General features: G+C 40.8%; 1 protein-coding gene across 7 annotated transcripts in view; it reads left to right on the top strand.

Annotated features, from left to right (window-relative positions):
• sox6 (SRY-box transcription factor 6) overlaps window positions 1-15,229 on the top strand; it is a 134,872-nt gene that overhangs the window by 48,968 nt on the left and 70,675 nt on the right. For all 7 annotated transcript variants that reach the window (XM_087173761.1, XM_023405537.2, XM_087173759.1 and 4 more), the window contains one exon: window positions 1,300-1,510. In XM_087173761.1, coding sequence (XP_087029887.1) covers window positions 1,300-1,510 — 211 coding nt within the window. The remainder of the gene's footprint in view (window positions 1-1,299; window positions 1,511-15,229) is intronic.

Below are 15,229 nucleotides of genomic sequence, written 5' to 3'. Positions count from 1 at the left end.
CTTTTGCTGATTACCTGACTCCACTGCTGTGCCATGCGTCTGTGTGGGCTGTGCCCTGAACCCGCGCCAGCTGATTAACCCAGCACTGCTCCACTCCCCTCAAGCACTCTCCACTGTCTCTGCCACACTGCATAATCATCCAACACAGGGCCGGGAGGTGCAGAGTAGGCGGGTCGGTCGTGCCACCCTGGCGCTTGGTACCAGACCGTCCTACACACCACTGCAACTCTGCCTGGGGCTCGACATGCCACGCAGGGATGAGAAATTGGCACTGTCAACATTCCTGCCCAGTTTACCGCATTCTTGATTTTTTATTTAGGATTGTCAGTGGCTCCAGACGTGGTTGTATCATTTAACCCTGCTGCATTACACTCTGTTATCACACTGCTGTTGATTAAAGCTCACTTTTCCACGATGGGTGAGCAGCGTGTGTTGGATACAGATGTGTGTCATGTTTATTCTCTTCACTATGAGGGCCAGAGCTTAAATCAGAACTAACTGTTCCCTCGTTGGGGAACAGGCTGCAAACTCCTGGCTGCTTAGCTACTTTTCTGCATTCTCAGACTCCAAAAACCATAATTAACACCACCTTCTGTCAGACACAACCCTCAGCCATGGTGCATGTGTGCTGACTGTACACTCCCATGTGCAGAGTTTTCTTTCCCTCTCCCCCCCCCCTCAAGCTCTCTCCAATTCTTCTCCCCATTTCCTTTATGTCTCTGTTTGTGCACAGGGAGCACTCAGCCAGTCAGTCAGAGACAGGACCCTTAGTTAAATACTAAACCATACAGAGGTGGGACTGAAAAACAACAACAGCTTGAGACAGGACACAGATGTACGATGGCTCAAGGCACTCAGCTGAGAATAGGTCTCCAGTAGAAAATGAACAAATTACACAGCAGTCACCCTAACACAAATGCACACTCAAAAGCAATTTGAGAAATTACAGTTGGGAGGTTTCTCTGTGTAGTCTATGCAGATGAAAAGTAAAGCCTGAGCACATTATGGATATGCCCTATGAAAGTATACCTCATCATTTCATCTCAATTTTTCACTTGTCATATCTCATTTACCGGAGCAGCTAGCTCTGTTGAAGAAGCTGCCGTATGAAAGCCAGAGAGGAGCCATTTGATATGGCCATATCGCCCCTGAGCTGCAAACACCTAGCAATCACTGCATTTGAATGAAAACCTGTCAAAAAGCTCATTGGAGCCCTGACAGAACACAGTTACACCCTCATCATTTAATACAAATCCCATTCCTTGTTGTCACCCCTTCCAACTTTTGTTTGTCTTACAGGAATCTGACAGCAATAAAGTATGTTCCCTGTACTCCTTCCGGAACAATTCTACTTCCCCACACAAGCCGGAGGAGGGGGCCCGGGAGCGAAGCGACCTGCTGAGCGGATCAGCGTTTGGAACTCCGGAGCGCCGCAAAGGAAGCCTGGCAGATGTAGTGGACACGCTGAAGCAGAAGAAGTTGGAGGAGATGACAAAGACAGAGCAAGACGGTACGGTGTGTGTGTGTGTGTGTGTGTGTGTGTTTCGGGTATGGGCGTAGGAATACCTTTTTCCTCCTACATGCGCCTGTTCATCCTAAATTTTTCCCATTTTCTTTTTATAATTTTCTGACCGTCCACCTCTTTTTATTTGTATCTCTCCATCTCGTACACTCATCCGGGAACACACAAGCTGGGAATTCTGACGTTACAGTGTTTCCAGTTTGTTCTGAACCTCTTCCAATGTGACAAAGACTGTGTGGCAGTGCACCTCAGCATAAGTGTGGTCTTCTTCCGTGCCAAGCCAAACTCTTTGACTATAAAACTCATAGTGCTGACCCGATGCCAGGAACATTACCTCTCTTTATTTTGCTCCACACAGAACACTTTTCACTCTGCACAGTTGTTCATCAAAGTTCACTACCCACAAACAACCCAAGCCTCTCTCTGGATTTTACCTTTGTGTGCCTAATCAATTCATCTTATTCGACACACCATGAAGATTTCATAGGTTTTATTTCCTTACTATTACTAGCGCAAAAAATAATAATATATGATAAGACTGTTAGGTCTCTGTCATATCTGCACCCCATTTCACCCAGCTCGGCTCTCCCTCCCACAGCCTGCAGTCTATCAAGGGTATGGCGGAAAAACAAATATTTGAAAGAGCTGCTGAAACACATCCCCCTTCTTAATTAGGGCTGTAGTAATATAACTACATCCAATCAAATGTTAAACCCCCTTGGGAATGCATGTGTCTCATTTAGTGTCTGGGGAGCTCTTAGCTTAAGCACTTCATCAGACGAATAAATTAGACCTCTGTTAGCCTAAAAATAATTTGCCACTTCTTTTTTAAGTGTTCGTTTGGTGATCTTTGTATCAGAGCATCACAGGCCTCTCAGCAGATAATCATTTAGCCACATTGTGATATGGGGAGTGATTATTTTGTCATGTTGTTTAGATAATAAAAGACAGAACAATCAGTCCTTATTCATCTGAACACCAACAAAGCGGAGATTATTAAGAAAACTGAAAAGTTTGAATTATTGAATTGGATCAAAATGATCAACAAACGTCAAAATGTATTTTATGCCTCTCCGCTGATAACAGCCAGGGCTTATGTTTTCAGTTGTCCGTCTTTCCCATTCTTGTTAATGCAATATCTCAGTAACACCTTGTGGGAATTTCTTCAAATATGGCACAAATGTCCATTTTGACTCAAGGATGAACTGATTAGATTTTGATGGTTAACGGTCAAAGATCAAGGTCACTGTGACCTCACAAAGCACGTTTTTGGCCATAAATCACAAATTCATATGCTATGACACAATTTAACATAAATGTCTAATAGGATGTCAAAGGTGAATTTCACTGTGACATCATAATGTTCTTCTGGTCATTATTCAATGCTGTAATTCAGGAGGGAGAGATGTGACCATATTTCCTGCAACTTGGGTGGTTGGCGGAGACATACAACCACGATGCAGTAATTCTAGTTTTACCCTTTATGCCCATTGAGGCTATTTATATTGTAATCAATACCTGTTATATTACTTAATGACCACTGATATAGGCAATTTACCAAAATGTATAATAAAACAAAATCCAAAGGCAAAAGGCCCTAATGAATATCACAATCACTTTACAATACAGCAGATACATTTGCCTGAGTCAGATGTTTTCATTCTTGCAATTGGGTTTAGATCTGGCTGCCCACAGCAACTTCCAGGACAAATTTTGGTTAGTAAAAAAAGCAAAGCTGCTCTGCTGCTATATCTGTGTTATACCCTTAGGTAAGACTATATTTCATATGTGTCTTGTTTCTTGCAGAGTTGATTTTCAGGGCAGTGCTCTATGTTAGCAGCGGCGGGTGTTATGGTAATGAGCCCCAGCTGGTGAAGGCTGGTTGTTGCAGTAATTTAAATGGTCAAGTGCAGCTTGTAATCCAGGGCCGTATGTCAGTACAGGGAGGAGAGGGTGCTTTAGAGTGCCATACAGCTGTTTTAATCTCCTGTTAATAATAGAGACTTGGTCTGCCTCATGCGCTGTGTATCATCGCCACCAAAATAAACTCCCTTGTTGCAGGAAATTAGTTTCTGAGCAGGGAACACAGCAGAAGACAAGAGGCTCACAAAGTTCAGTATGCTGTCCCCAAGCTGCAGGAACTGAGAGATACTCTGTTCTTGAGAGCACTTGAGGAAGCTTCAGCGGTGATGATCAGTGATTACTGTAAAATGGAGGGAGAGGGACTCTTATAAAAACTGCCAGAGGAAAACCTCACAGAAACCTTTGACAAATCATAATCTTATGTCTTTCTTTATGGAGTGAGACACAGTTGGAAATTGAAAAGGGCAGGATTATCCTATTAAAGAACACACAAGAAGGTTGGAGAAGCCATTTGTTGTCTTAATGATGTTGCTAATGTAGCACAGGCTACAGATGAGCTAAATATAAGCATGACAACTGTTGTGTCTAATTCTGCTGCTTTGGTGCCTGCCTGGTCGGGATCACCGGGGTCCTCAGAGACTCTTAACCATCTGCTACCATTCTTCTCTGGGCTTGCTTGTCTGGTCAAGAAAGTTCATTGTCCCGATACACTGAGGATAAACACCATGACCTTAAGTGCAGAGGCAAATGAATAGTCTGTGGTACATTTATTTTACACAATAAATTGGAATATATATATATATATATATATATATATATATATATATGGAACATGAAATTCAACTTAAAGTGATGTTAACACTGGTGGAAGCTTTGGGTTGAAAAGCTTTATGGACATGGTATCCAAATATTGTTGACTGTCTTTATTAGCTTTTTCAGTGCTTCATACAGTTGAGTTTTATAATGTGATTTTTGTTATGCTGTGAAAAACACAGATGAAGTTCCAATCGCCTTTGTGCCAGATAATACAGTAACTCGATGGTCAGGGCTAAGTGGGAAAATATTTTTGTTGGTTAGGACAATACCTGAGCAAATACATAAATAAATATTAATATTCTGACTTCTTCAACTAATACTCTCCATCCAATTAAAATTATTGGCCAATTTCCTTAATTGATCATGATGCTTTATAAACACTATAACAATAGAGGCCCTGCTCAGTATTGTAGGTATAACTCCTCCATCCCTTCATCTCTATATAGTTGTACCCTTTCACCCTCTCTATCCTTCCACCCTTCCTCTCCATTTCTGGTCCTTAAAGTGCTTTAAGTGCTTGTGACTGTGCTAATGAATGAAAATGTTCCCCCAGCAGCGAGCACCGCATTTAGCTGAATAGTCACCTTTGCTGTAAAAGCTCTATTAGGCCCAGTTGCCAGCAGGGCTAACGATTGTGCCCCATGTTTATTTACTAGGTATTGTAAATGCATTATTTATGGATAAGTCTCCAGACAGCACTTGTCAAGAGTTAAAAATGTCAGTATAAAGTATTAGGGGAAAAAGAAAAATAGCCACCATTATAAAAAGCCAAGGTGACCTTGATTTGATTCACATGCAATTAGAACAGTTTAATATAATGCACTAAAGTATGAATCAATACCGTGCAAGTCAACACAGAAATACTTTGTGTGTTGAGTCTTTATGATCGTCCCTAAGACAAGGACGAGTAATTGGGTTTCAGCTTCCTGTCTTGGCCTCAAGGGATTTTCCTGGGCTCAGTATCTACTTGTTGAGTCCTTGCCAGTACAACCAGCACTGAATTACATGCAGTTATGTATTTTATTATCTATGTGATATTGACTGGTATGCTGAAACAGATACAGTCTCATTCATTCTTTTAAGTCTGGTGGGTAAAGTAATAATCTAAATATACAAGCAAACAAAACAAACAAACGAATTGAAAAAAATAACAGCGTTAGATGATCACAACCCAATATGCATGGTCATTTAAGAAGTGTTGCTCATCATTGCTGACTACCATAGCTATGGTATCCAGATTCACAGCTCAGTTCCCCAGATGCTGTTGAGAAAACAGTGCTGCATGCAATCTAGGGCCATCCAGCCTTTGAACAGGTGTGGTCTGAGGACATTTGACACAGCTGATAAACTGACAGTGGAGACTTTTCACATATAATCTATAGCTTTAATCTATAAATATCAATAACCCTACATCTTCCAGCTCTCCTTCTAGAAGGCAACCAGACACACAAAAGGTCAAATTTATTACGATTCAAATACAAAAAAAACCCAAACAAACAAATAAAAAAATTTTAAAAACCCAGAAAGAGGATGCCCCTCCTTAAGGCTATAGCTGTTTTAGAGTGGATTCAGTAGCTGCTCAAGCAGAATATTCAACACCTGGAGCCTTTGACAGAGTCATGGCTAATTAGCTTAGCAAAGGGGAGCCATACCACAATTCAGTCAAACTGCAACCCCTTTTTAATCTCAGGTAGAAGGAAATTTAATGACTACAGAGAAAATAGTTCTCCTATTACAGCGACAGGTGATCTAAAATAGCACAACATGGCCTACCACCGTGAACTAATTGTGTCTGGGCATAGGGTTGTATGTGTGTACTATATATGCTTCTGTGTTACCACTTAGATGTCTCTTCCTCTCCCCCTGCCTTCATCACCTCTCCTCTATTTGTAAGTGTAATCCCCCTGGCAAGGTTGTGTATTATCACTGTATAATGATTGTGCAGTAGGTTGAGTGGGGGGGGGGGTGATCAGCATTGTGTGTGTAGCCCCAAGTCATTATCCTCTATTACAACAGGCCATGTAATGAGATTCAGGGATGGGTGAAAGCTTTGGAAGAGAATAGGATCAGCTCTAAGCCTGTGGTCTGATTAGCACTGATGAACTCTTGACTCTGTTGTAACACTGTCCCCTGTCAGTGTCACAACCGGCGCTGACTCTACATGGAGTCTCACTGAAAATTGGATGCAGGTGTTTAACAGCACAGAGAGATTTATTTTTGGAAATTTATTTAGTTTGAATGTAGTATTTAAAATCATTTTGAAAGGTTTTCTGAAGTGTAATTACATATAATGCTGCATATATTATGCATTATATTTTAAAAATACCCCTTCCCTTCCCCCAAACAGACTGATGCACTTTCTCCCCTCCTCTTTTAGTTCCCTCCCTTCTCCCCTCTCCTCTCATCCCAGCTGCCATGTCATCTGGTTCTGCTTTATCCCACCTAATTAATAGGAATCTTTGTTATAATGATCTGAGCATGAGCCTCTGACTCTATGCATATGCAATGAGGGTTGGAGATCCAGTTGCCTTGGTTGCAGATTTTGAGGCATTCTTCACACATAGCTCTATGCTGCCTGTGAGTGCAGCATCCTACCGGACAGCCTAAGGCCGGGACCCTCCTGGCAGGACACACACGCTGGCCAAACATCAGTCAAGAACCATGTCTCCTGTGTGGCATGTTCCCATTTCCTTTAATAATCTGTTGTTTATTCTGTCAAGATGATTTGAGCGAGCTACTTATCTTGATGCAAGTAATCTATTTGATCATATAGCCGATATAGTTTAGTGTGTGTATGCGTGTGAATGCTTGCACATACAGTATGTCAGTGGGTGCCTACTTCTCTCTCTCTGTCTCTGTGTGTGTGTATGCACACACACTCGTGTATGTGTGTGTGTGTGTGTTCTCTCTTGGCCTGTGGCGTGGTGCACCAGCCCAGCGGAGCAGTGCTCTGGTCTGTCACTTTTGTTTGAATAGGTAATGTAGATCTGTTCAGGCTGAAGAGACATGAGCTGGAATCGCTTGTTAAGACACATGATCAAAAGCGGCTCTCTGCTCTCTGCCAATCAACCCTCTTGTCACCCTGTGAAGCAGACGTTAAATAGATTTTTTCGGCTGTATGCCGCGGGCAGCCTGCCAGCCTGACATGTGAACTTTCACAAAAAAGATTCCCTGCCCCTCACTCCTCCCTAATCTCACTTTCCCATCTTTTTCCTTGTTCTCCAGTTTTTGCTTTGCCCTTTTTTCCTTCCCTTTTTTCTCTCCCCTTTTTCATGTTTGCCCCACTGCCCTGTGACCCTTACCTGAAACAGATCAATATTTTCTCTCCGCCTATGATTTTTGTCTCCTACCCTGTCTTACTCTCCGGTGACAAGGTTGCTCCTCTGCCAGGCTGAAATCAGAGCCCAGGGCTAAATGGAGTGGCTGTATGAGGGGAATAGGGACCCAGAATGCCTGGTCCACTGCTGAATTATGTATTTACTATCTGTTCCAAAACAGAGCCCTCACATAACACAGACACGTCCCCATAGGACGATGGAGGCCGACACAGGTTTCACTTTACACAAGCTAAGATATAGATTTTGTTGCCCATTTCAAAACGGGAACCCTTTCTGCTGTCTTGGTCATTCAGATGACAAAACAAGCAGCTGCTTCTTCAATGTGCAATTCTTTGCATTCAAGATCACCTTCCCCAGTTCTCATATTCCGATTAGTCAACAGTAGCAACTGCTGTGGAGCATTCCACGGGCCATCTTCCTGGGTTTCAGCTGTTGAGCGTGTCCCCCTGCACCCATGCAGCACAAAACTCCCATTGTGATCCTGGCTTACTGGCTGCACAGGAACCCCTTGATAGGAGGAAACGGGTGTCTCTGAGAGACAAATCACAGCCAGCGTTGCACAGAGGCTTGTTTGTCTTTACATACTCACATACCCACATGCTAGTTGTAGGTATGTCTCATCAACTGCATTTATAATGAACTGCATATAAATGTTCTCTGTCAGTGACATCACTAATTGTGCAAAAGCAATTTGGGAAAATTGTAAAATATATTGAATTTTGCCTATTCAAAAACAATAGATCTACCTCTGTGTTGTATGTGAGTGACTGGGTGATTAAATCAGAAGCAGTTTGTAATGGCTTGACTGTTTTATGTGACACCACAGTATTTGGAGGTGCACAGATATGGTGAAACGCTGACACATAAGAAGCCAGAAGCCATTAATGCTACTATATTTGTCATTGGGCTGTAAAGCCTCGATTTGGGAAATATCAGCCTGGTTGTTCGGTTAAAAGGAACATGAAGAGGGACATATACAGACCAACTTCCTATAATCAGGAGAGTGGAGGAGGAGGTGCTGAGGCAGTCAGAAATGGGAAGAACTGGGGCTATTCCACAATGGGATGGGGGGCCGAGGGAGGGCACATGTGTCCTGCTGTGTGTGTGTGTGTGTGTGTGTGTGTGTGTGTGTGTGTGTGTGTGTGTGTGAATGCCTGCAGTAGGGTTACACTGGGAGACTTGTGTGCCAGCTCAGTATCACTGTCCTAGCTGTCGCATTCAGCTCCCAAGCATTCTCCACACATAACTTGACAAAAGAGCCGGTGTCATCTGACCAAAGATCAAAATAGTGCGAGTGTAACTCACACCCTGGGCACAGACAGCCTCTGTGGCCTGCTAATGATTTCAGAGCACATTGCAGGCTTGTTCTGTAAGTCAGAGGTACGTCAGCCATCCAGCCAAGAGATCCGCCTTGACACAAGCAAACATGACAACTAGCGTAGATGCAGCCTATTAACATATTTGCATTGTTTTTCCCTTACATCAAGCATGAATGTCTTACACCAAACTTTGACATCTTGCCTCTTGAACAAAGAGACTCTTTAATCAGTTGTGATGAAACAGATGTTTCCTCCCACTCAATGCTTTTTCTTTCTCCTTGTTCAATAACATTACATGTGCCAGGCAATGTGATGAGGATGTCAGAAGAAATGAGTAGAAATGTGTTTTATTGCACTGCAAAGCCTGAGCGCCAATGACAATAATCATTTTACGAACGTCATCTCGCTTTGAAAGTACCTCCAGTATAATTTTTAAGTCTGCACTAGATGAGCAGTTAATATGCTTTTTTAGACTACATTGTCAATTGCATATCACAAAGTTCAATCAATGTGTATGTTTTCATTTGAAATTAGGATTTGTTGGGGGTGGCTTTTTGTTATTCTTGTCCTAATTAACATAAAGCTGGAGAAGAAAAGTGGATCTTTAGGCTCTATACAATCATTTTATGTCCTATAACCATCATTGAACACCTCATCCTCCTTTTTCCTCCTCCTTTGTCATTTCTTCTGGGTGGGTGGCACTTTGCTTCAACAAAGCCAATACTGTAAGCCTGTTGTTAGCTTCCCTGTTGTGAGCTGGACCAATGAGCTCAGTCGCTCATGAGAAGCAAATTTCTCCATCCTTGCCCAGCAGGTCTTAGTCCGTATGGCTGTATCCCACAGAAAGGGAATGGGCCGGTTGAATAGAAAAATACAGCTTCTATTGTTGCTGAACCAACTTGAACAACAGCACATTGAGACACTTGGTTGTGGCCAAATGAATGGGGTTTTCTAGGAGATGGAATGCTTAACCTTTAGAGGTGCTATGGTTACTTCATAATTTCTCTATCCAGTGGCAAGAGTCAGAATACCAGATTTATTTTTAACTTTCCAATGAATTTTATTTGTTCAGTAATTCTGTTGATCAAGTTGTAAACATGTTAGATCTGTAATGATGACACACTGTTAGAGAAGACGACGAAAAGATGTCTATTAATTCTTGAAAGTTTTACATTGGAAGAGTTTTTTTTTTGTTTTTGTGCATGCATCTCTTTTCTTTTCTCTCAGAGAAATGTAATCACACAATTTAGAAATAATGACCTTTGGTGTTATAGTCCAGTAAGCAGTGTGTATGCATCCTGATTTCTGGCATATTAGTAAACAAAGTTCGCTGTGAGATTCCAAAAATGACCAAACTGCAGAACTACAAAATTAATAATGCTCTCAATGTGAGCTTAGCATTTTTTTTTTTTATTTACTGAAACTAAATACTTTATTCACACACACACACGAGCAAAACTGAACTTATTTAGAGCATGTTGTGTTACCAAAAGTACAGTATATTACCCAGCTTTTTCTTGTAATTTGTGCTTTTTTAATATCTCATCTTATGGCTCAATCTCTGAAGCGCATCGCCATCGTCCAGCGTTTATGATGAAATAAAGTTTCGATGTCTATACCAGACACTTGGCTTCACTGCAAATTGTAATGCATTCATGTGGATCCTATTAGTCTCTTTTTGTCCTTGTAGAGTCAGACACCCATTAATTTACTAAATCACACTGAACAGCCATGATCACAGTACTCCACGTTTTCTTCACACATCTATTAATTTAACATAGATGAATAAATGTGAATGTTTTCGAGCATTGATTAGCAGGCAAGTTTATATCTGACAGTTAAATTGCAGGGTACCCAAAAAAATCTCTCCAATGCAAGGTACCCAGTAATTTAATTTTTGTGTAAAATTATTATAATTTATTACAGTGTGTGGACCCTAATGATTACCGACATCAAATGGAAATTATAAATTGAAATCAAGTCCACATATTTCCCCTCATAATGTTCATCTTCACAAGTGCTGATCCCCTCATCAGCACCACTGAGATTCTAGAAGTAATGTCTACTTTTTCTTTCTAATAAACCAAACACAGGAATGCTTGCACACACTCAAAGACGCATTATATCTTAAAAAAAAAAAGAAAAAAAAAAGGAAAAAATTAATCAATGTCGCACTTGAGACACTGCGCTTTATTAAATGCTTTATTAAGCTGATTATTAAATTGAAATTGTTTAAAAAAAATTATATTAGAATAAAATGTTTGTGTTTTATCTTTATCCATCTTAATAAAACATCCACTTCTCTTTGACCTTGTCTGTTTTTTTCTACGCATACTATTTAGTCTTCCTTAATTAAATCAAAGTAGTAATTGTTTGTTTTCCCGGATGAATTTTAGAGTGCATTGTATTAATGGCTATGTTCAATAGACTCCCTCTGCTGCCTGAATAGAGATTTTAAAGCAAAGGAAGGGAGACTAGAGGGAATGAAAAGTTCATTTTGCTATCCAAGCATTTAATGGTCCTAGTTCTTAAAAGTGACCTTGTTGGGTAGAGAGCGAAGCAGCACAGCAGCTCCTTCCAGCTGCACACATGGCATCCATCGGGGGCACAATCACGCACAGTCCCAACACCTCAGGCTCGGACATATGTTGAGTTTTATTTCATTCTTCTGACATTAATCCTATTCACCAGCTGTTCTGCCAGCTGCCACTCTCCGGCTTAAGGGGAGATTGCAGTTTTGGGGGCTCTGAGTACTGGTTTATCTTGGCTCCTCATCTCCTCCTCACGAAGTTTTGATTGTTTTTTTTCTCCTTGCCCTCCTCCTACTTCCAGGTTCCTTGAATTGCATACTTCCCTGCGATCTTTCTCTCTCTTTCAACTTCTTTGCTTTTGTTTTCTCCCTCTCTAATTTGTGTAGATAAAAGTGGGTTATGGCTGCAGTTTCACTTTGAGTCTTGGGTTTTTTCTGGCCAATACCCACTATAAGGCCTGCAAGTCTTTGGTCGTGTTTCTTCAAGATATGTTAAAAAAAATATGCACAGAATATTTACTGTTAACATTCATACCAAAGGCCTGCTCCACTGGGAGGAAGGTACAGAAGTTAGTAATGCACAGCACTTATCAGCATGCAACATACCAGTCTCTTGTCTATCTCTCAACTTCACCCACTCTTTCTCTCAAGAAAACATTTGTAAGGCATCGCAGCGCTGAAACCTGCTCACCCCACAGTCATCTAACAGCATTTCTGTAGGATTAGCCTGGACATGGCCTCAGCCTGTACAGTTATGATTATTGACATATTGGGTCTGACATATTTCACATTTATGTGCATTGTCTGGAAGCATACTCAAGTGTTCTCAATGTCATTTCTGCTGAAGTACGGCCGGGCAGTCTGCGAGCAAGGGCCGCAATGAATTGATCATTGCTCACTGCTCACTTTAATAATTCAAGCCTGATTGCCACAGAGTGCCGCAGTAAAATGGATTGGGAGAGGTCACATGCTGCTCAGCTCAGGAGGTGAAGCCTCTTGGGGATGGTTAATTCATATATGCTTGATAGACACGTGTCCTATTTAAAGAGGTCAGGGTGCTGTGTGTGTACACAGCTTCTCAGAATGGCCAGGTCAACACTGTGGGATTAACACATTGGTCAGTGCAGATAAAGGGAGGGATAAGGGAGAGGTTCCTGGTCACATAGGTCAGCATGTTTAGCCACCTGAGGTAAAAGATAAAACTCACAAAAAGTTACCTGCACACTGCATCTGTTTTTCTCACTTAAAAATTGCACAGTTTGTAATAGTTTTGACTTAGCATTTAACTCTGCAACCTTCACTTGCTTGTGGTATAAATACGAGGAATACAATAACATAGATAGGAGGTACTGTGAGAAGTAAGGAAAAGAGGATGGAGGGAAACAAGGAAGGAAGTACTGGAGCAGAGGATGTGTTCCCTGTCACAATCTCAGATGAAGCACATCTCATCTAGGTTACCTACAGTATATTTATAGCAACTGTTTACATGACCAAATAAGGTGACTAAAAGAGATGTTCACCAAGTGGAATAATGATTAGGTGTCAGTTAAAGAAAGCCCACCACGAGGTGCAGGTGCTCCACAATACACTGACATGTCTCAAGGAGCTGGACCTCTTTATTTATGCATGCCAGCACTAGTAATTACATATTAAAAAGGTGGAATTATTTAACTGCACCAAAAAGTCTTCTGGAAATGGTAGAGGTTATTAAAACTGTTGACAACGAGGAAAGGTAATTGCCTGAAAATGAGCGACAACGCACTGTTGTGCTCAGAATGTTTTTTCCCCCCAGCTCCCTCTTTAGCGTTTGCATTGTGCGGCATCACCCGGGTGTGTAACCTATTGCGTTCCGATTGCTCCCTTGCAATTAGTGCCCTTTTTGTCCTCACTTCAATAACGCCATGATTATGGAGACTTCAGGAGTATTTGCAGCATCCAACAGCTGTTGTCTCAGGGACTACCGGCTGAATGACAAAAACATGTTTTCTCTCTGCATTTCACTTCCCTGCCTGCCTCTTGTAATTATTATGTTTTATTTGGTGTGATGATGGGGTCTTGTTTTTAGTGTGTCTGTGATTAAGATATTCAAAGGACTCCTTGGAGTATGTCACAGTCCTTTTCTTTTTTATCAATCTCGACTTTTGATTTGTTTCCCGTGTAGCACAGAGTGGATGGGAAATTAGACGTCAGCTTCTCATTGTCTGACTGAGATTCTGAGAGTTTGATCTTTGAGGCAGAAATTTATGCCTGAATTAAAGAAATATACTACACCACTACACTGAATGTAGGAGTGAGATTTAATAGCTTTTTTAAAAGCTATTTAAGACATTCAAGTTTTCTTTACGCTTTAGAATTTAGCCACATAGTTTTTACACGTGTAATCACATACTGCAGTCACTATGATGAAGTAAATTATAAGCATTAATATCACATAGAGGAGTCATTAAAGCATAATTTAGGACTGTATACATCTTCAAAATAACAGTGATTTACGTAAACTAAGGCTAAAACTACTGCCAAACTAAATAACACCAGATATCCCTCATTCAGTTGCTTGCTTCATTAGACATTTTAGCTTGTAGGATGTCCAGACTACACTAATCATCACTAGGATACAATCATCAACATATTATAATAAACAACTATATTTCCAGGACAAGATCTCAAAGGGAAAAAAATGTTTTTTTCAGTTTTCACATATCTTTACAAATATATTTATTGTGAACATGCAGGACATGATTTTGTTACCCACTACTTTCCAACAAATTGCATTTGTAATGTTGGCACATTTCATACACTTGTTTGGCTGCAGCTAAAAAAGTAAGTCTATAGACAGAATGCTTAAGAGGCCTGTTTAAGGAAATGGTTAGTGGTGGGTCAGGTTTCATACAATTCATTTCAGTTTTTTGCAAATGTAGTTTTAATACTTTAATATTTTGAGCAGTTATTCCATATGATTAAATTGCAACAGGAAATTATTTTTATTTCATGACACTACTTAGAGTAACACTTTATTTATTCATTTTTTTTTTTTTTTTTAATGCTTCAGTGCTGTTATTGCAGTTCATAGATCTTCCAAATGCCCGGTTTAATGTTCTGTGGAGGTTTTGGTTCTGGTTGACTATAACTGGATTATGACAAATTGTAAAATATGTGCTCCAGTCAAGCTGAAGCTTGTTTAGAGACTCTAAGCCCCATTTCCTCTTGGCCCCTCACTGTATAGGCCTCTGCATTCTGGGGAGGAAATTATGTATATGGTCAGTGTCAGTTGATCATTGATTTGGTAATTACATGTTTCCCCTTGAGGCTGGGACAACTGATATACAAGGCCAATGCTAAAGGGGAGGTCTCTGAGTCTGTTATCCATGACTTATGGCTAATTTGACTCTCCTTGATAGCCCTCTTTTCTCTGCCAACGGCTTTTCAACACAACAAACACTCAAACACAAGTATCATCTTTCTCCCGGGAGAATAGTGCACACAGAGAAGCTCAGAATGTGGTGGCAGACAGTTGAAGCGTTTTCATTGCTGACAACACAGGGTAATAAAACACCCACTGCTGCGTGTTGTAACAAACCATTTTTGCGCTTTGAAGCAGTCACGGTCTTTTGAAACATGATGGCGTGTTTTGTTGCATCAACACATTAAATAGATTGAACCTTTTAGAGATTGAAAATATCGATATGTAAAAGTGAAGATGGCCTTTTTGCCCAGGCAGTGCTGGTATATTTGTGATCTTTAATACACACACTGGACTTCATATCTCCATGGCAATCTGGAGAGCCATTTGAAAATTAGTGTGTCATGAATTTTTAAGATGTGCTTTATTACCGTCCAATCT

The sequence above is a fragment of the Seriola lalandi genome, unplaced genomic scaffold (genome assembly GCF_002814215.2).
Source record: "Seriola lalandi dorsalis isolate HSWRI2012SDOR001 ecotype SW California unplaced genomic scaffold, Sedor1 jcf7180002054278, whole genome shotgun sequence".
Classification (NCBI taxonomy): Eukaryota; Metazoa; Chordata; class Actinopteri; order Carangiformes; family Carangidae; genus Seriola; species Seriola lalandi.
This window is presented reverse-complemented; position numbering and strand designations above follow the sequence as displayed.